At 37.7% G+C, this 21,525-nt stretch overlaps 2 protein-coding genes across 3 annotated transcripts; both read left to right on the forward strand.

Moving 5' to 3' along the window:
* Positions 1-334: 334 nt before the first annotated feature.
* atxn7l2a (ataxin 7-like 2a) lies at positions 335-15,856 on the forward strand. Of its 2 annotated transcripts, XR_010900519.1 has the most exons (11): positions 335-615; positions 1,379-1,447; positions 2,803-3,127; positions 5,882-6,120; positions 8,812-8,894; positions 9,995-10,206; positions 10,856-11,030; positions 11,742-11,863; positions 13,791-14,631; positions 15,258-15,396; positions 15,528-15,856. XR_010900519.1 is itself a non-coding variant. In XM_067430904.1 (10 exons), the coding sequence occupies exons 1-10, from the start codon at positions 381-383 to the stop codon at positions 15,543-15,545; spliced, it is 2,319 nt and encodes a 772-aa protein (XP_067287005.1). In that variant the 5' UTR covers positions 337-380; the 3' UTR covers positions 15,546-15,856. The 2 variants fall into 2 exon arrangements, 1 of the variants encoding a protein (XP_067287005.1); XM_067430904.1 differs by lacking the exon at positions 15,258-15,396 and having other exon boundaries at positions 337-615.
* Positions 15,857-16,642: 786 nt separating this feature from the next.
* Positions 16,643-19,594, forward strand: cyb561d1 (cytochrome b561 family, member D1). The gene is made up of 3 exons (XM_067431474.1): positions 16,643-17,048; positions 17,743-17,780; positions 18,716-19,594. Exons 1-3 carry the CDS (start codon positions 16,874-16,876, stop codon positions 19,217-19,219), a joined length of 717 nt encoding a protein of 238 aa, XP_067287575.1. The 5' UTR covers positions 16,643-16,873; the 3' UTR covers positions 19,220-19,594.
* The last annotated feature ends 1,931 nt before the right edge of the window (positions 19,595-21,525 follow it).

Below are 21,525 nucleotides of genomic sequence, written 5' to 3' on the forward strand. Positions count from 1 at the left end.
CTCAACTAAATCACATTACACGAGGACAATAAACGTGTGTAAATTTGAATCCTTGAATATGGTACTGACTAGAATACCAAGTAATGGAAAAATGTGCCTTTTACTAATTATTTTTGTTTTGCACGTGGTTAGTCATCACGACCATATGGTCACGACACAATTTTTTTTTTTAATAAAATACAAAATAATTTCATGTTTTTACATTTATTTATTTATTGCACAAAGTGCAATATTTCTATTTAATTTTAGTTTAATGAACCCTTTGTGAGTGACAAATATGTATTTGCATTGCTAATTTTAATATGTGTACAGTAATAGTGAAATACGTCAAAAAAAAAAAAACCAGCAATGATGCAAATAAAATTAATATTTAAAATTACATGGAAAAAAAGATTCTGCATTTCATGAACAAGTGCGCGCACACGCAGGTTCCCTCTCCGCCCACGGGAGCGCGCAATGTGACGTCAGGGCCTTGCCGCGCAGTGATGATGGCGGTGCGTGAACGCGCAGTTAAAGTAATGGCTGCTCTGGAACGGCGGGTGCCTTGTCTCGATGATTTCGTGGGCCAAAGCTGGAGCGTCTGGACGGAAAGAGCCAACCTGACAGCATCGGAGGGTGAGTGAGCACTTCGTCGCCGGTATTTCTCCATCCACCACAAAAAAGTCTCACGGATGTGCTTTATTTTTCGTGGAAAAGGCACGGCATCCCGAACCATGTTACCCAAACAAAGAACCTGCCGGGTCCTAGTGCCGGCCGGGTTACGCGCTTGCGCTCTCTCTCTGATGAGTGTCGTCATAATAGAACGTGTTCCGTGTTCGTTTTGTCTGGAACTTCAAATGTAACAAACGCACTCAGTTTGAAACCACGGATCTCCTTCTGTCGACGGGCACATGGTCAAATCAGTCAATAGTGCTGGAATCATTTGCAGGTAGTTTTTATTTTGGCCCCACCCACAGAAGAGCTTGTGCTTCACAGATGAGCAGTTCATGGCACAGATTGCATTGTACATTACACATTTTAGGGAATAAACCTTAAACAGTTGTTTAGATATCATATTATTACTCCCATTAAACACCACACTGTGCATAATTCAATACATGTCCCTGTTCTCACAGTTTTTACTCAGTATAGAGCATTCAAGACTGGAACCATTCTGGACCAAATATAGTCTACCTTAGAAGAACCCATCATAGGTCTGAATATTGAAGGGGATGCCTCCTTAATGTTTATGGCCCTTTGAATTTTTAGTTTTGAAGGTTGGATGTATAAGAGTCCCATACCCCATATATGCACTGGTAAAGTGTTGATTGATATTGCTATTATAATGTAATTTTTTAATATACTCTTTTACTACACTTCCTCCATCCATTTTTCATAGGGTCCGATGGAGATGAATACAGCAAGAATGGCAAAAAAACGACGGAAACCATGACACTGAGGAAAGAGGGTAGGCGTTATGTACTTTCCTTTGATTTCACAGGTAGACAGTGGTGAAATGAACTCATTTAGTGATGAACTGATATATACGCTTATTATTTTGCTGTTTTAAGATGATCAACATTAATAAATGTGATGGTTCTTCCTCTCAGGTCCAACATCTATAAACATTCTTATAAATGTGTAATAAAGAAGTAAATGCCATATTTTTTAAATTCAATATCAGTTAGTTAAAAACCAACAGTTATTATAATGTTATAGGGTGAACTCCCAATTTAAACAGTGCAGTTTGCCTAAATTCATGCTTTCAGCATTTTATCATCCATCAACCTCCCTTCTCTTTCAATTTTGTCTTAACTTAAACCATTGAAATTCCCATTCCAACACACTGTAATTCCGTCCTTGTCTTATAATTTAAACCACGTATAATTTTTCTAAAAAAATTATTTATATCATTTATATCAAGCGTATATGTCATAAAAATAAAAAAAACCTCAAAAATTTGAGTTTTCCAATTATGACAAAGAAAGAAGTGGTCGACCTATATTTGCTTTCTTTAAACAATACCAATGGGGTAGCTATGTCGATACGCACAATATTTGACACATGAGACATACTAAAAATTGCTGACATTGAATAAATGCTTATGATATGAAACCAGTGGTACACAGACTCTAACATATCTTATGTGGTTATTATCAAACTGTATAGTCTGTATAATTTCATTTCATTTATTTATTTATAAAGCACAAATAGACACAACAAAAGTTGACCACTGTGCTGTACAAAGAACAGTAATAAAAATAAGAATAATAAATAATAATATTAACAAAACAATAAAGAGAGAAAAAAAAATACATCACTAAATTTAAGCTTAAAAAGAAACCATGAGTTATAATGAATGGAATGCTTGATTTAAAAAGTAAGACTATAATTTATATATCATACTCAGAATTGCTGAAGTTATTGGTCAATAATAATTTTAAAAAATACTCACAGCCCAGTCTGTTTTTTTTTTTACTTGATTGTGCATGCAGACATTGCTTTTGACCAATGACAATAACCTTAAGATAATAAATGTTGTGTTTTGTAAAAAAATAAAAAAAATAAAAAATTTAAGTAAAACATCTTTCGTTTTAATTAAAGCATCATTTAGTTATTTGTATGATAATAGTGTGAAATGTTTCTGTTCAATTTAACCTCATGTTGGTCATATTAGACGGTTACTAGTATGAACTACCATGGCATGTTTAATTAACTTAAGTCATTTTTTTTGTAATGTTTTCATTCATTCTTTCAAAAATTCTGTAGGTTGAGTTTTTGAACGATGCTAATTCTTCCCTATTGTTTGGTCTGCTTCTGCAGATATGTCAATCTTCGGTCATTATCCTGGGCACGATGACTTCTTCCTGGTGGTGTGTGGACACTGCAGTCAGGTGGTGAAGCCTCAGGCGTTCGAAAAGCACTGCGAGAGGAGACACGGCCCTCTGGGTAAGCTCTATGCACACCTCCGCTCCACCCCACCTCCGCCTCAGCAGCAAAGACCTCGCCATGGACACACCCCACCCTCCCACGGAACCTCCTCTTGGAGTGGCAGGACCCAGAATGTCGGACCCCCACGGGCATCTCCGCAATCTCCCTCCACGCCGCCTCAATTCAGACACTCAAAACCCACGAAAGATGGAGTTTGGTAAGATTAATGAATCTGATCTTGCTATTTTGTTTAAGAGAGAGTTTGCCATATGATTAAAATTTCCGGCCCTTCCGTCATTCTAAACCCGTAAAACTTTAGTTTGTCTTCGGAACACAAATTAAGATATTTTTTTTTAAATCTGTTAATGTCTGTCCGTCTCTTGAAAGTCAATTCATCCAAAACTCTGACCTTCAAAACGCTCATAAAGGGATGTATGTTCTTTCCAATCACTTTATACAATGAAAAGTTTTCTTAATTTAGGCTTCTATTCACATATAAACATTGATCCGCAAACAGAAAACAGAAACTCAACCGTACTTGCTTGACGCGCAAGAAAAAAACTCATTAGTTCCTGCGGAAGCAAGGCTAATAAAAGCCTAAATTAAATATGTTCATCATATTAAGTGATCGAGTCTCTTCAGAAGACTTGGATTAAACTAGATTCATATTTATTTTAGGGCTGTCAATCGATTCATTAAAAAAAAAAGTAATTAATCACACTTTTGTTGTGATTAATTGCACACTTATCGTACAATTTAAGCATATTCCATTTATCTCATTAAACGTTCATTTTGTCATCGTTTGCTATATCCAGTTTTAAGGGTGATTCAATCATCAATGATCATGGGTGACTCCAAAAGAACACCAAATAACCAAATATAAGGTGTCCATATAGTTCTAGTATATAATACGTTTATACACGCCTAAGCACCCATGACAAAAAAATTACAGAAAAAACTTTGCAGAAGTCAAAGTGTATAGTTTGTGTACAAAGCAACAACAATGAGGTTGTTCTCATTTTAGACAAGTCGAGCTGCGCTACCGAACATCAACCTCTTTGACTTGACTGCATAAACATATGATTACCAAACACTAGGGCTGTAATCAACCAAAGAAAATATTGGTCAACTGAAGTCCTGGAATTTTCAACTAAAAATGACGTTAGGGAATTTGTTTTTTAACTAATTAGCTGCGTGTGGTGCGCAGTACTTGGTAGCCTTGTTGTCTGCCTAAATTAGTTATAAATGAACATAATAAACTAGTTTTGAAGTATATTAAATAGTTTTTGACCTGATTATTTTGCACTGAAATGAGTCGCACAATCTGTCGGCTCTGACAGCATTGCATCCCGTGCACCTGCGCAATATCATAGATTATGATTTCTGAAAATATAGTACCATGTTGTCAACTAGTGATGTTATGACACAGACTTTTGAGGAATATGCAACATAATTTGCCATTTTGTCATATGTATTATAATAACTGACAGACACTAATTTCAGCCGCTCTCTGCAGCTCGAACATAAGAGCTCAGCTTTACGGCTGAGACACAAATAGACTATTAACTTAAAGGGGTACTTCAGTGCAGGAAAGATGAATCTGTAGTTAAACTGGGTCATTAATGTAATAGAAATGTGAAATTATTTTTGAATTTGGTGCCTTCTAGACGTTGCCACGTGAGTCTCACAGCACTAACTCAGATTAGGAGTCAGATTACATTTAATGTCATAAATGAGCTTTCGTGATGAGAGCTGAGGAAATCGCGACCACATTCGCAACGCATGTTCAGTCTGGTGCGTTTTCAGTTCATGCTTTTGAAAGCTTAACTTTCACAGAAATTAATTTGAGAAGTCAAAACACTTACATTGCTTAGCATCCGTTTAAATTAATGCCTGCAGCTGTGAGCTGTGCTGTGAGTGTGATCTCCCATCTCCAGGTTGAAAAAATGCGGAAATGGCTCCCTCTGCTGGCTGTAGTCTTTAGCTTCTGGCCAAACATTCCAAAGATGATGCATATCGTCAGTTTGCGTCACGGGAGGAATTTTGGGGGATATGAGGGGGGGGGAAGCACAATCATTTGATTATACAAAGCCATATGCTAATCGCTGAAGTAACCCTTTAAAGCTTTTACTCTTGAACATAAAAGCCACGTCTTCTTTAATAAAAAAGGAATATTAAGCTAGGTCAAGAGCAGAAACGAAATAAAGTGCAGAACTGAAAAATAAAGTATAGCCTCAAAACTACTACAAACAGTGGGCACGCATCGCGCAGTAGGTTCCAAATAAAAACTAAAATACTATTCCATTTAGTTATAAAACAATTATTACACTACAACATTGAAATATGGCAATTCTGATGTTCATATAGCCTAACGTTACTCAAAACAGACGGGGCAACCTAACGCAGACAAGTTAGCTTACCGTTTTTAGGTGATATGACATGTTTGTCATCGAGCTGTGATTATAAAACTGTTGCTTGCAAAATGTGCATTCAACTTTTTTCCCCCCATTTTCTATTTAAATTTTACGAGAAATACACGAGAAATGGTAACCGCAGCATGTAGTAACCTAACCCTAACCCCCCCATCACAAACAGAAGCCGAATCTGGTTAAAGAGTTAGAATGGAAATGTCCTCCTACCAGGGTAACGGGTGCTTGTAGATGCTCAGTGTGCGTTAAAAGAAGTGTTAATTGCGTTAAATTATTTTGGCACATTAAGGACGTTAATCGCATGTTAGCCCTAATGGATATATTTTATGTTTTGTGTGAAGAGACTTTCAATGGAGAGACTGAAATTTCATCAAAATGTGTGTTCCAAAGATGAATGGAAGTCTTACGGATTTGAAGCAACATTTGAGTAAATGATGACCAAATTTTCATTTTTAGAGTGTCTGAAGTGTAAGAATCTGATCATTTGTGGCTGTTAGCAACATACAACCTCTCTAATTCAAAAATGAATACCTTTTCCCCAGGCACTCGCCTTCAAACTCGAGTCATTCAGAATCAACTGTTTTTAAGCAGCCCCCTCCCATCGAATCCACACGGAGCTCCCCTCCCCCTACTCACAGAGACCCCCCATGGCCACACGGAGGGCCGTCGCCCAATCGGCCTTCCTCAACTGAGAGGCCTCAATCCCAGAGAGGCGAGGCTGCCTCGGCCACTGTTGCCTCCGGACACCTCCGTGGGCAGAGGACGTACAAGATGGTCTCTAGTAAGTCTTGACTGAGGCTCATCATAGCCATCTCTCCAAATTATACCGGATTTATTATAGACCTTCTGTAGCTCTGTTCTGTTTTCCGGTTTGTATTTCCACAGCATGTAGGCGAGATCTTACGGATTTATAAATGAACAGCTCATTTTAAAATCTTCCTAGTCCACTGACATTACAATGCTCACGATAACTTTCCTTAACTCAACAATAATTAAATCCATTTCACATCATCTAAAAGAAGACAGAAGTTACAAACAGAAGTTATGAAACAAAATTAGACGGCTGCACACTTGTTTCTCCGGCGCATAAGGTCTATATACGACTTGCATTGGATAATTAACACTTGGCTACGTTTGCATCCACATTTTCAAAAAAAAAACGTTCTGTGTGCATCCTGCTGACTACTTTGGGTGTACAAAGGCTGCATCTTTTTTGTTTAGTTTTTTTTTTTGTGGTTTATGGCATGCCTAATTATTAATCTATATGTGTAATCAGCTCACAAAGTCATGTGATAGGCAGTTCCTAGAAGAGTAAATCCAAGCATAAAACGGAAAGGTCCTTGAATGCTTTATGGAATTAAGGTGAAACCAAATACAGTCATGTGAAGAAATTCTGTGGTTTCGCGTATCAGGACCTAATAAAATCATCTGATGCTTGGCAGGGCTTAAAATTAGGTAAATACAACCTCCAATGAACAACAACACATGACATATTACACAGTGTCATGGTTTATTTAACAAATACTAGGCCAAAATCAAGAGAAGCCACCATGGGTGGTAAAATAAATGCACCCTTACTGCTACCATAGGAATCAGGAGAACCTGTTCGGCTGCACCCCCACTTTAGAAAAAAATCCTAAGATATGTATACTCAGACTAAAACAAATACAGTTCATGAATCCTTTGCACTAAAAGCATAAGTATGGTCTCATTTGAAAGCAGATACTTGACAGTTTACTGTAAAGTCAAAATCATAAAAAAAAATTATAATCAAAAATAGCCATATAAAGTTTTGTAAAGTTATTAGACATGTATTTGTATGAAATATCTTTATGAAAATAAAATTGAAGTTTGCCTTGGAGCAATCTCGAAATGCACTACAGCTAAAGCCACAAGTCTGACCAGGTTATATTTCAAATCTGAAGATAAGTCTAAAACTCTGAATTTTATTAAATTATTTACAAGATCATATCATGTGATTTTATTTTGCGGCCGATTTATGGCTCTAATTATTATGATGCCTTCACGTGCTCTCTGAATTATCATAAATACGAGTTTCCTAGGTAAAAATTGCACATGAACTCTCATTTCAAAATTTGAATGCGGTGAGCTCGTAATTACGACTTCAGAAGTGGGAATTATCAAATTTCCGATAGCACTTGAAGGCGGCATTAATTACTAACGACTCTATTCAAACTCTTCTTTTAACCTAATTTCTAAATCAGACCTCTCACTTCACCTTCTCTGTGACTCTGTCAAAATTATTTCTTGCAAATAAATATTTCAGTAGTTTTACACTTACTTAATTTTATTGTAAAAAAAAAATGATTTGCTCAGTGGCAGGTGCATCTTAGGGCAAGCTAGCATGTTAGCTTAGCACACCAGCAAAACTATTATGAAACCACCCAACATGGCATAAAGAACACAGACCCACCATATATTGTCGCGATTGTGTGTTTATTGTCTTCAAACGTGTCTATCTCCATGTTATAGCGATCTCTGGAAGGTTTGTTTATGTCAGGGAGTTCCTGGTGGTATGTTCTTCTTCAGCATGTGCCATATATGGACTGAATGTGCACTAGTACAGCTTGCCAGCGCCCTCTGGCTGCCAGTATGAACTGAAAACAGCACATCACAGTCTACGGCGCTCATAATGATACATCCGCGGATTTTGGATAAAGATTGAATAAATAATACTTCTCTGTATAGAAATTTGACTCAAACATGTGAGAATCTATCAATATTTCTCCACATCTGCACACGTTTGAACTAAAAGCCCTGAGGGATGTTGTTTTGTCGCGAGTCTTCATGACGACCACAGAGGAGTTTTTTATGAATGGGAGCAAATTACTCGCATATTACAATCAAAAGGTACCGACGCCGATTATCATATTAATAACTCCTGGCACATATTAACACATTACAGGTTGTTTTCCATGTCCGCGGGTTAAAGCGATTATTATGTGATATATAGACCCATGAATGCGAATTTAAGGAGGCAACCCCCTGCTAAAGACCAGGGGCCTATTCCACAAAACTAGGTTTAGGGATTAAGCCAGGATATCTTGATGATCTTGTCATCTGTATGCAAAATTTAGTACACCGCTGTCGTGTAAACATACCCTGAAGGCACACTCACACCAAGAAAGATAACAATAAAGAAAGATAACTGTATATTAGTAGATAAATTGAGCCAGGATCACCAAGATATCCTGGCTTAATCCCTTATCCTAGTTTTGTGCAATAGGTCCCAGATTATTTTTTCACGTCCTGTTACATAAAACAATAGAATTCAAAAGGGTACTTTTACTTTTTTCATGTGACTATATACATAGTATATGATTTTTTTTTTTATTACTAATATATCAATGGCTCTCTTAGCTTCTGAATTTAAGTACCATCCATCCAGTATAGACCACCTAGGTCCAAAAAAATCATGCATTTGTCCGTAACTTTTCTTGTGTTTCTGCAGAAAAAGAATGTGACCTCGACAAGCACTGTGGTGTGTTGGACCCCGAGAGAAAGAAAGTTTGTACTCGACTTCTGACCTGCAATGTGAGTTGACCACCACTTCATCTAACATAACCTGTTATCAGTGTGCAAATCATTGTTATCAATTTCCTATTCATAATCGACATGCATTAACTACTGATCTTTATTCAGGCAGAAGCAGAACTGTTACATTTTACTGTCCTGTAGTAGTGAAAGTGTGTCTTGCCATCAGAGTGTTGAAGCCCTTCACTGGACGCTGGTTTCAGTGTGTGTAGATGAACAGGAAGTTCAGCTGACCTGACTAACAGGAAATGGGGAAGGGGTTACAGGAAAAGCCTCTTCATTTGTGAAACATGGCTTCAAGTTTTTGTAAATTCAGCAGAAATTGTCTGTCTATAGGGTTTATATTATATTATATTGTATAGATGCGTGTGTGTGTGTGTGTATATATATATATATATATATATATATACACACACACACACACGCACATACATACATATACATATATACACACCTCTTATATGAAGGTTTTTTATTTTTTTACTAAAATATTGTATTGCATAAGAAATAATTCACAGGGACTTGCATGGTCATTTTTGAGTGATACTTAAACAGTATTTGGGTGATAAAATATTATTAACTCTTTAATACCCGTGAGTTATGAGATGAGCGATTGTGAAGCTTGCTTTAGGAGTAATAAAAAGCACATTAAATTGCCTAATAAAAAGTGTATTCAAATCATTGAGGGTGAAATTGAATTGTGTAACGCAATTGTGAATGTTTGATTTATTTATTACGCATAATAGAGGAACGTAGGTACTCAAATCAAGGAAGAATTTGTCTTGCTTTACAGCTAAATTATGTTTTTCAAATTCCAGGTCATGGTGCTACAAAGGTGTTTTATAAAATGTTTTTGCCCATACATTTAGAGAAACACATTGTTTGTGTTTGTGTTGTGCAGTCATCAGGGTGAACACTTCCTCTAAATTATTTATTCAAACTTCACAATCCCTTAAAGGCTTTCCACTTAATATTCTACAAAAGCCAAAACCACAATTCCTGTCCTCATCAGATCAAACCAGTTAGCATATGTTTTATGAATGAAAGTGTGTTGCAGGGTTTCAGTCCAAAAAAAACCATCATCATCATCTCTCCTCCAGATTCATTCCATTCATCAGCGCAGGAAGGTGCAAGGCAGAAGTAAAAACTTTGACCAGCTGGTGGCGGAACTGAAGATGAGTTCGAAGGCTCGTGATCGTGTATCTCAGGCCCCGGAGAATTCAGCTGCTCCGACTGTAAGCCCAGAACCTCCCAGAGATGCACCTGCACCGCCTCTCTGCCGGAGACCTCTGACCAACAGCCCTGCATTTAGGTTAGAAACATTGATTAAGTGGTTCTGTGTTTTTTTTTCTAGGCTTGGTTGTGTTTATGGGGAGCAGTATAACATGTCTTAATACTTCTTTTTTTAAAACGTCATATTTATCTTATATTTGACCTTTATTCCACACCGCTGTCTCCACTGTCCTTTGAACTGTTTGCTTCCTGCTTCTATGGAGCTCATCCCTCTGAAAAACACAATGGTCTTAGATTGGTTAGATGGCCAAATGTAGTTTCATGTATTTTTATTGGCTGAAGTGCCAAGCACAGGTTGTCCAGAAATGCCACGGCCCTTACCATTACGGGCAGAAGTCACATCTGGGGAAGTGTTTATGCTAACAGCAAGGGTTTAGGATGTCACCAACCCGGGAAGAAGCTTGTTGTAGTCCAAACCGGTTTTTATAGGCAATAAACTGCTGTAACTTTAAAAGACAATATCTCCGTTTGCATTGAACTTTCAGCGCTGTAACTTTGCAGATACTGTTTATGCTCAAGCAGCAACATTACACACTAACTAATGTTAAAAAAGGGAAATCGCATGCAACCACCCCTTTAAGAAAAATCTCTCTCTCTGACTTTTGTGTTTTGCGAGTAGTTACCTGTAGTTTTCTTTAAAGACATTTAACTGTGTGTGTGTGTGGCAGAACACCCACATTGTCTGAAAGCGTGGAGGAGGATAATCCCCATCCGGAGGATGGCAGCACACGACCGCACTCTCCTCTCATCCAGGCCCACATCTCAGGTGATGAGAGCGAAGGAGAGGGGAACGATGACCCCGCAGACTGGCACTCAACTCCATGGCATCCAAAACCAGCCGCGGTACAAACAAACACTTACACCATGTCATCTAGCATTACTATAATGATGTAATAAGAGTTATAGAAGTAGTTAAGGGCGTGTCTGCAAAGAGTGGCTTATGTTTGTCAAGAGTGACGAAAGGCTGTAAGGCAGGGCTCCAGACTGCGACCTTTTTTTCCTGTTGATGCGACTAAATTGTTCGAGGTTGCACTGGTGCCTCCACCACGGTACCCAACTGATAAGAGCTGACATTTGTTATATATGAGAAACATCAAAAGAAAGCGGAACGGAACTGCGCTACTTATTTGAGCTGCGCTGTGCAGACAGTTTATCGGCTTTCAAAATAATAATTTTATTATATTAACTGATAAATTATCCTCCTGCGCCACCCAATCAGGTGCTGGCACTACCATCTGTAGAACTTAGTGACGTTGCTTCCATTGCTCTCCAATGTTAGTCTGGAGCCCTGTTTTAAAGAAAAGCTTATGCAGATGGTTTGGGCGTGTTTTATTTAAAGGACCTCATGTATACACTGCAGTCGCTCAGAATTAAGTACATTTGGTGGAGATTTTTTTGTAACAAGTTATCCGGTGCATACAAATATGAAACAATCACACAATTTTTAGTAAATGATGTCCATTGTCTGTGGTCTTTTTTAATACTAGCTCTTTATACAGTCTATATTTTTGAAAGGAAGAGTATTAGTGTTAATACTTGACTTTTCCCCCATAGCTTTGTTCATTTGGGAGTCATTCTCTGGGTCACGGTGTTTTCACTTTTGATCGACGATTGCACCATCTACGGTCTGCCATGAGTGTCATGGTGGAGAACCACCTCAGCGCACATCTGTGGAAGTAAGAACCTCGCTATCATAACCTTATGATGGTCATAGATGCAAACAGTGTGGTCATATTAACAAAAGCAGCCACATAATACTTCACCCTGATACCAAAAGGAAAATATAAGAAATGATAATATGCATTGTGAGCTGAGCTTGTTTTTGTATGTAAATTGGGGAGATTTTTTCAAATTTGCGTTACTGTAATGGAATCTTAAATTAATGTAAAATTTAAATTTTAAAGTATTTATTTATTATGGTACTCTTTATTGTACCAACTTTTTCTGATTTTAATAATTAACTGTATTTCAGGAATGAGAATCATCATTGAGGTTGAGAATCACAAAGCCAGTCACAAATATGTTCAAGTAATATTTCACCCTGATATCAAAAGGAAAATATTTAAGGAAATTTCTCAAATTTGCATTAGTGTAACAAGAAAAACATTTACATTATATCATTTTTATATGACTTTTATTTAAACTGGAAAGTATTTATTGTACTGCCTATTGTACTACTATTTATTGTAGGGACTACTGGAAAGTATTTATTGTACTAGTGTTTTTTGTGCTGATTTTAATAATTGTAATGCATCAATGAGAATCATAATTGCTAATGGAGTAAAACACCAGATGATACAATAATGATGCAATAATAATAAGGTTTTGGGTGAAATGTGCTAAACGGGTTAGTTCATCCTGAAATTAATATTAAAGGGTTAGTTCACCCAAAAATGAACTTGATGTCATTAATGACTAATGTTGTTCCACACCCGTAAGACCTCTGTTCATACAAAAGGAGAATTTAAAAAAAAGTTCTGCTTGTGCTCGTCCATATAATTGCAGTGAATAGCGGCATCATCAACAACAAAAAAACGAAACGCATCACAGAAGGATCTTGGACACATGCTGTATATTCAAAGTGTTCTGGGAGTTGATAGGGTTTGGTGGAAAAAAAAGTAATATAATGTATTATTTAATGAAAATCCTGACCTTGGCCACTGGTCTTCTGTGCTTCACTGCCCGTTCTTATTGCCACAGTTCTCTCTGACTCGCCCAGAAAAACAAACAATCTATGCACTTTCTTTTCTGAGGTTAATATAGCCGTCATGACTCGTGTTTGTCGTTATAAGAAGTTATCGTGTTTACATCTGTCAACTGTAATTCTGACTATCATCAGTTCCTGTCTGGAGATTTGACTCTGAAGAAAGTACACCGAATTTTTTTTCTTTTTTTTCCGATTTGTCTATTCATTAGGCTTGGGTTAATCTTGATTTCTTGCAACTTGTGTACTTTTTCCTGGCGAGTCCAAGAGTCTCGAACCATAGAGTCTCGTGAACACATGCTGAGCACAGAAGACCAACGGCCAAGCTCAGGAGTCTCTTAAAATAATACTTACACACATACTTTCACCAAATCCTATCGAATACACCATAAACACATGGATTATATGACATGGGATATTTCTGTGATACATTTGCATCTTTTTTTAAAAGCTTGTTGTCAGTCGATATTCACTGCCGTTTATATAGACGAGTGCGAATGGCATTTAAGAAAAAGAAAAAAAGGGGCCTTTTGTGGTCTGAAGAAAGAAGGGCATATAGCATTAGAACAGCACCAGTGTGAGCAAATTAGGACTTAATTTTCATTTAAGAAATATCCCTTTAATTTGAATGAAAATACACAATGTCATTTAAGTTTTGGGGTAAATGTGAGCAGGACTTGTTCTTGACACGTCATGAGATTCACTCACAGATTATGTGCTCGGAAGCCTCAATGTATTTCTTCAAGGTAGCTCTAAGGTTAATCTTCATTAGTTAAAGCTCTTCAGACCCTAACAAAACCTATTTATTTCTGTCTTTAGTCCCTATACTGCATGTGAAAAGTGAATGTTCTTCTGAATTTATTTATTTTTCTTCCCCTAATTCCTTCTCTTGCTCACAGAAAAATACCTCAAGCTTCAGATCCTCATTCCCAGAGCCCTCCAGCCAAGCCTGCAGCTGTTCCTGCCTCTCCTTCCTCCATTTCCCAGCATTCCAAACAGAAAGCAGGAAGTCACAACCCGACTTCTCTCAAGACTTCCTTCTACTCTTCCCATGGACCAGGCAAGGAGCCAAACCTACAGAGTTCATCCACCAGCAAGGCTTACGGTCAGTCCGAGAACTCTACGGGCAGTCAGTCCACATCTCCATCTTCTAAACTCGGTCGAGCTCCTGCTCAATCGGGCCCCGGTCGGCCCAAGAATCCGGTCGGCCGCCCCAGCAAACAGCAGCTGCGTCTCAGGGAAACAGAGCGGACGTCCACGACGGACTCCTCTGCGCTGCGCAAACGGAAAGCCTCTTTCCAAGAGTCGGACGCTGTCAGCCCGGACAAGAATTGCATGTCCCAGAATAAGGGGCGGCCGCTCATCAGCAAAACGCCACCGTCAGCCTCTCACGGACAAACTAATGGCTCGCTTTCGCCTGGAAGCAAGCCCCGTCCCCAGCTCACACCCTCGGATTCCCACGCGCCCTCCTCTTGGGCCTTTAAGAGGACTCACCCCCCAGCCCATCATTCGGCGCCGGATGCTGCCCCGCACAGCCGAGGAGTGGACTCAGGACTGCACGGCAGGGTGGCCAGCTTTGATCACAAAGGTTTGGGGAAGAAACGCAAGAGCAGCGGCTCCTCGCCGACCTCCAAACCCCACCGGCTGCCCACCTCCCCTCATTCTGGCTTCTATCCCTGGAAAGAAAGCAAGGGGACGGGACTCTCCATAGGAGGGGAAAAGAAACTCAGCACACAAAAGGTAAGAAAATGTTCAATTTTGTTCATTTTTAATATTGCTTTCCACTGCAACACCCAAGCTATGCTATGGGCCTAAATGAAATTTACCAATAAATGTGTATAAGTTGCCCAATATATGCATGCATGAATTGCACATTTTGCGGACACCATTTTTGTCCAGGCATAAGAAAATATGAACATATGCCAAAAAGAGAGAACCAACAACATATAAGTGATTACGCTGTAGTCATTAAATGCTTTTACCTGTGAGCTTTGTTTTTCTGTGCATTTTTTAAAATTCTATGCATAACCTGTTGATGTACTAATTTTTTGCCAAATAATTTTGCCAAATAAATACCTTTTTAACCAAGTTTAGTGTTTAGTTCTTCCCTCGTATTTAAATTATTTAAAATTAACATTTAAGTTAACGTTTAATTAAATGTGTAGGGTTAGGGTGCAATTCAGTTAATTCCTCTTCCTGTTATTTAATTTAAAGTTTTTCTAATTTATTATGAATAATAGTGTAATAGTAATTATGCAATAGTGTCTTGTAAGAATGCGTTATGATTATAAAAAGTGATATTAAATTAAATATTGATATTATTTTTTTAAATATATATTTTTTGTTTTACCTTCTGTTCATCAAAGGATCCATAACCATAGAACACAACTATTTTCAACATTGATAGGAAATGTTTCTTGAGCAGCAAATCAGCAAACGGTATTAGAATGATTTCTGCAGGATCATGTGACTGAAAACTGGAGTAATGATGCTGAAAATTCACAGGTTAAATTACATTTTTTAAAATATTCAAGTATAAAACCGAGACTTGCTTGCATAAGCGATATTGATTTTTATAAGGAGTTTGGGTATAATATGGTTTATCATATTAATTGCTTTGTCTCATTTTTCTGCAGCCAAAACTGCACCACTGAGAGTGCCAGCCTTACAAGCCACTAAAAGAGCGAGCCCTACGAACTCTACCATATAGAATTATGGACGCAGGACTCCGGATGTTTGATTGACTGTCTGAATTGTGTATGTGTGTGTGCGCATGTTTAGCTACTATGAATGTCTGTCTGTCTGTCTGTCTGTCTGTCTGTGTGCGTGTATGTATGTGGACGTGTATGAAACAAGATGGGGGAGTGAATTTCTCTGTGAATTCAGAAAATACCTCAGAATCTACTGAATAATGCTGCTACGTAAATGTTGTTTATAAAATGGATTAAAATATTCTTTATACTCAGCACTATGTTTGTCTATTTCACTCAATGTTTTGTTTAAAAAGACTTAAATTATGTACGTACATATGTGTATACATACACATATATACATCATGTATGTACACACAAACATAATTTATGTTCATGTATATACAAACATGTACTGTATGTATCTATACACAAACATACATAATGTACATGTTTGTGTGTGTGTATGTATGTGTATATGTATGTATTTAGTTATAAGTCTTTTAACACCACTGAATGAAATTTATATATGGATGTATGTTTTTTTATTTATTTATTTTCTTTTTTTTTATATAGTTATTTTAGTTGTGTTAGTTATTGGGCCTAAAAATTAAATCGTCTTGAACGTACTTTTTTTATTATTATTATCTATAGCCAGTGATCATGAAAAGCTGGAAAATAGTGTAAATCCATTGGTCAGTGGTGTGAAACCCTGTACTTGAGAGCATTACCCCCTTTCTGCCAAGGGCACGAACATTACAAAAGCTGGTTGTTTGAAAACGGGTTACCGTTTCGCCTATAGATGTCTCCTGCTCTGTTTTTACACTTTTAAATGTCCTGCGCATCCATTACACTGGCAAAAGCTTCGCTCACAAATATGAAGTAGATTACAGTTACGTATCATGTACATTTTGTAATATTAAATAGGCTATGCCGACGTTCCTGGTTACTGTCCAATGGAGAACGCACGTCTCATGAATATTAATGAGATAATTCTAGTGTTGCTTGGTAGCCTTCCAATCCCAATTACGTGGTTCATGAATATTAAGAGCAATCCTTTACCGTAGTAGGATCCCTATTCAGGAAATACTGTCACAACTACCAAACAGGAATAACTGCTTTCCTACCGCAAGTGTCTTTTTAAAACTAAGAGAGCTGAAATGTAATGCGTTTTGGTTCTAAAAGCCCTGGATCAAAATGTTTTGTGACGCTTAGTGGTAATGACACTTAAAATACATTTTCTGTTGTGCAGTTCAGGCTTAAATGTTAATATCTGAGTGAGTTTCTCAGCAATGCCGCTCGGGATGCGCTCGTCTTCGGATGTGGAGTACAGCGCGGTTGGAGAGGGGCTCGGGATGCGGGACTTCTGGCTCTATGTGTGGCTGCGCAGAATGTCTGTGGTCGCTGCGCACACAATTTCACTCGGCCTGTTCATTATCATAGCCATACTGTCCAGACCAGGAACAAGTGAGTTATTTCACTTCTTTTGCCTGTATTTACATGTGTGATACATAACGTTACATATGTATACAGATGTTTCTAGTCTGTAGCAGTAGCCTAACATAGAATAATAATGACATACGTAAGGTGGTGTAGAAAAAAAGCGATACATGTCCAAGGGTTTGCTAACGTTAGTACTATGGCTCACTTAAAAAGTTTTCGTAAAAATTAATAAATAAATGTATTTAAAATTACTATATATTTATTTAAAAAAGAATAACATGACACATAAAGTTCCTGACTAATAATACATCTTCAGACCTTGGTTGAAGAATATAAGTTTTTGTATGAATGAATGCCACAACGAAACAAGATGTACCTTGGTTACCATAGTAGCCTAGTACTGCGTTTTGCAAGTGCACTGTTGTATTTTTATAGTAATATATAAAAGGTTTTTGGACATTTTACCATGTTTTTAAATATGTACCATGGTGAGTACATGGTATTATATATATATATATATATATATATATATATATATATATATATATATATATATATATATATATATATATATATATATATATATATATACACACACACACACAATTCTATAGCTGGAACATGAACTAATGATGTTAAGCATATTTAAGGTTATGTATTGATGAAATAAGAATTAATATAATGTTTTTAAATATCTTGCTGTGTTGTTTAATTTCAGGTCTCTTCTCTTGGCATCCCTTCTGCATGTCACTTGGGGTACGTTTTTATATATTCAAATACACAAGATATACAAATAATTGTTTTAGCCAAATAAAACATATTATAGTCACTCCTGCAGTTTTTAATAATGCAGTGTCTCATTGACGTTCATCCTCTCAGGGAATGAATAAAATATGTCTTTTGTTAATAATGAATAGAGTGTGGTGAAACACAAAGACAATGGAATTAGCCTCAGCTGCTTTACCATGAGAGTCTGATTACACTGACCTTGATGATGACAAACATAACACATCGACTTCTGCACTAAAAATGAGGTGTGATCAGATCACATGACAGAGGTCATTCTCAGAATCTGACTCATGTACACTTCAGTAACAGTCCATTTTCCTTCCTTTATACAGAAGAGTCAATAAGTCATCATATACTTTTTCCCCTATCATTTATTGTAAATTTATCATAAATTAGGTATCAATCGAAAGCTTAAACACTCAAAATTAAACATTGTTGTAAAAACTAAAAATAAATAAATGCTGTTCTTTTGAATTTTCTATATTATTTAAAGAATCCTGATAAAATGCTTCACCATTTCCACATTAGGCAGCAAAACTGTTTCCATCATTAATGATAATCATAAATGTTTCTTGAGCACCAAATAAGCAGAATGATTAGAATGATTTCTGAAGGATCATGTGACGCTAAAGACTGGAGTAATGGTGCTGAAAATTCAGCTTTGATCAAAGGAATACATTTCAATTTACAATACATTCACATAGAAACAGTTATTTAAAATTGTGATAATATTTCAAAATATTACTATTTTTACTGTATTTTTGATTAAATGCAGCCTTGGCAAGAGACTTATTTCAAAAACATCAAACTTTTGAGTGGTGTTGTGTATTGAACTCTTTCCAAAAATGTGTGTTTTACATGGCATCCCCTTTAAACATGTCCTCTTTTCTCTCTTGTAATAGTTTTGCCTGTGTATGACAGAAGGGATCCTGCTTTTCTCCGCTGAGGGCAACCCGTTCTGCTTCAAATCCCGTAAGTGGAAGGTCAACCTGCACTGGTTCTTTCAGGCCCTGCTGCTGGTGTGTGGAGCTACAGGATTCAGCTTCATGGTGGCCAGTAAGAACATAAAGGAGCATTCGCACTTCACTTCCTGGCACAGCCTGCTGGGAGTCACTACGATGGCTGCTACTGTGCTGCAAGCGATGTTTGGCGTCTTACTCCTGTTCCCCAACCTCATCAGCACTTACTCGTTTCCTCGGTGGAGGCTGTATCATGCCACCTGTGGCCTGGTGGCCTACCTGCTGGCCACAGTCACGGTCATGTCAGCCATGTTTACAGACTGGTTTCAAGCCTCGGTCACAGGCGTAATCTGGTATATCTTCCTCCTCCTCCCACTTTTTCCCGCCTCAGTGGTGATGAACCAAATCACCAGTGCCTTCCTGCCCAAAAAGAAGATTACTAGTTGAAAACTAAAGCCTCAAATTGGAGCCTTATTTAGGGATCTGGAGCGTATGTGTAGAATAATCCTTAGTGGGAACAAAAAACAATTTACTAAATGTTCCTGCAAATTATTTATAAAATGTCCATACGCACAAAAAAGGTTCCTAAATGCATCACTGTTTTTAAATCACACTTATCGTCATGGCTAAGCATATTATTTCAATATTGACAACTCTTAGAATAGACTTAAACGGCATTTATTAATAAGAATGGTGTGCATAGGCTTAGTCTTGTCGGACTAGATCTGCTACGCTACTGCGTGATTGATGGACACTGCTGAAACTTAGGGAGAACCAAATTTAGACAGGTGGTGCTGGGGAAGGGGGAGGGCTTGGAAAATTCTCATGCACTTTTGAAGCCTAAATGAAATGGCAGCTTGACGAAATACGAAACACTCCCCGATAACGAAAATGGGCAAAGAGGCGGGACGTGGGTGGAGCTGTGGTGCCGGTTGCTGGCAATCAACCTGTCACTCAAGTGGCTACGCCCTTAATTATGCAGAACTTTAAGGCTTAATATAAATGGATGAATTATAAAAATAAATTAAAAATCCCAACCCCCTATCACCCCTCACAGTTGCCATGAAAGTAGATGTTTATTTTCCCTGCTGTAAAGTTTGATTTTTAAATATGTTGGGTCTATGTGATTGACTCCCTTTTGAAGCCTGTCTAACTGCGGCCAGTTGATGAATTGCAGTTTAAGTCACTTATGTGTTGGCTTTAAGAAAGGGAGGTTGTTGCTTGGTAACAATGGAATTTGCGACCATAGTTGACTTTAGGAAGTGTAGTATATCAATTGCCCAAATGGTCTGCTTTAAGAGAACCAATCAGCTTCCAAGATGCTGATTGCTTAATATAGCATGAACAGCATGAAACAGCACTACTCGGAGGATGTGAGGATGTATGATTGCATTTTAAAGCAGCACTTTTTGAATTTAAATGTGGTACACTCGCATAAGGTGTTGGCCCTGTCCCAAATGGCACACTTTATGTGTACTTGCAGTCTTTTAAGGTTAGTCAGTTATACTTAGTTACTTAGATCCTCAGTCAGGTTTTGTTGTATTAACGCGTTAGTTCTGTTGGTGTTGGCTCGACGCTTGTTTGTTTGTCAGGTTGTGGAATGTCTGAGAAGTGACATACTGTAAGTGTAATCTTGTGATTGTTCGTATTGGTTGGCGTCTGTCAGTGCAGTGTTAAAAAGCAGTTGAGATGGGGCCTGCAGTCAATTGTCTGGCTATCTTCAAACCAAGCTCAATCTTTTAAGAGTGAACATTGGCCTGGGGAGTCTGTTCTGTATTTTCTACTGCACAAGAGGCGTGATCAACGAGCATTATTCAAATGACTCTGTATTCAATTGGATAGTCCTTCAACCAATCAGACCACAAGAGGCGTGATCAACAGCAGCGACATCGCTTCTCTATCCGTCATCGTGTTAATACCGCCAATAGCGCTCCAGGTGGATAAGCCAGTCTGTGATTGGTTCCTGTGAAACTGTAACAAAGCAGTAGAAATGAATGTACAGGTTTCCAGACTGAGCTGCAGATCAGGCTGGGTTTGCCCAGTCTATGCAGTCATACTAACAACATAGAAAAGGCTGTTTAATTCTACATAAGATAAGATGACTATTAATGTTCATCCAAACCAGGTGTCCCTTTAAAGTCCAAACCCACTGAAGGCAGCAAAAAGTCCAAATGAAGAGCACTTTCGCCTAAAGGGGTTGATCGTTGGGTCATTCCCTCGAAAGTAAGCAACTTAAGGGGGTTAGTGAAGTGTATATAGTTATTTTAATGATGAGGTTAATTTTCTGTTTATAATCACGCGATCCTGCGTGTCCTTTTATTTGCTCTCGTAAACCCAAGGACTATGCACTGAAAATATAGAGCATATTTTCAATATTTTCATAATGTTTGTTAATTGAATGTTTTACATTCATAAGTATGCCGACTACTGATGTTTTGTTATTAAGGACATGCTTGAACATTGTAAATGAGTGATTCTATATTTGCATATTTTTATACCCTAATACAAGCAATGTTATGTGTTTTTATGTTTTTACTACGCACTGCTGAATAGGGAGCCTCGTGGCCCTCTGGGAAAAAGAATAAAATGGCGTTTGCATCGCAAGAATATACTTATTGTATTACAGTAAACTTGCAAATGTTATAGGGAAATTATTGTTGTGTTCTTCTCTTATTTCAGTGCCATCCTTGTGAGTTTGGCATTGTTTTAGAGAGCTGTAGTTCAGTTTGGCCATGTTGCATTTGATTATGTTC

The sequence above is a fragment of the Pseudorasbora parva genome, chromosome 22 (assembly GCF_024679245.1).
Source record: "Pseudorasbora parva isolate DD20220531a chromosome 22, ASM2467924v1, whole genome shotgun sequence".
Taxonomy (NCBI): domain Eukaryota; kingdom Metazoa; phylum Chordata; class Actinopteri; order Cypriniformes; family Gobionidae; genus Pseudorasbora; species Pseudorasbora parva.

What these genes read in the sequence shown, in the direction of transcription:
- atxn7l2a (XM_067430904.1), top strand. Translation starts at nt 381, where the DNA reads ATGGAAAAAAAGATTCTGCATTTCATGAACAAGTGCGCGCACACGCAG. An exon ending in CATGACACTGAGGAAAGAGG is followed by an intron (nt 1,448 to 2,802) that starts GTAGGCGTTATG and finishes CTGCTTCTGCAG; the next exon opens with ATATGTCAATCTTCGGTCAT. An exon ending in ACCAACAGCCCTGCATTTAG is followed by an intron (nt 10,207 to 10,855) that starts GTTAGAAACATT and finishes TGTGTGTGGCAG; the next exon opens with AACACCCACATTGTCTGAAA.
- cyb561d1 (XM_067431474.1), top strand. Translation starts at nt 16,874, where the DNA reads ATGCCGCTCGGGATGCGCTCGTCTTCGGATGTGGAGTACAGCGCGGTT. An exon ending in ACTGTCCAGACCAGGAACAA is followed by an intron (nt 17,049 to 17,742) that starts GTGAGTTATTTC and finishes GTTTAATTTCAG; the next exon opens with GTCTCTTCTCTTGGCATCCC. An exon ending in CCTTCTGCATGTCACTTGGG is followed by an intron (nt 17,781 to 18,715) that starts GTACGTTTTTAT and finishes CTCTTGTAATAG; the next exon opens with TTTTGCCTGTGTATGACAGA.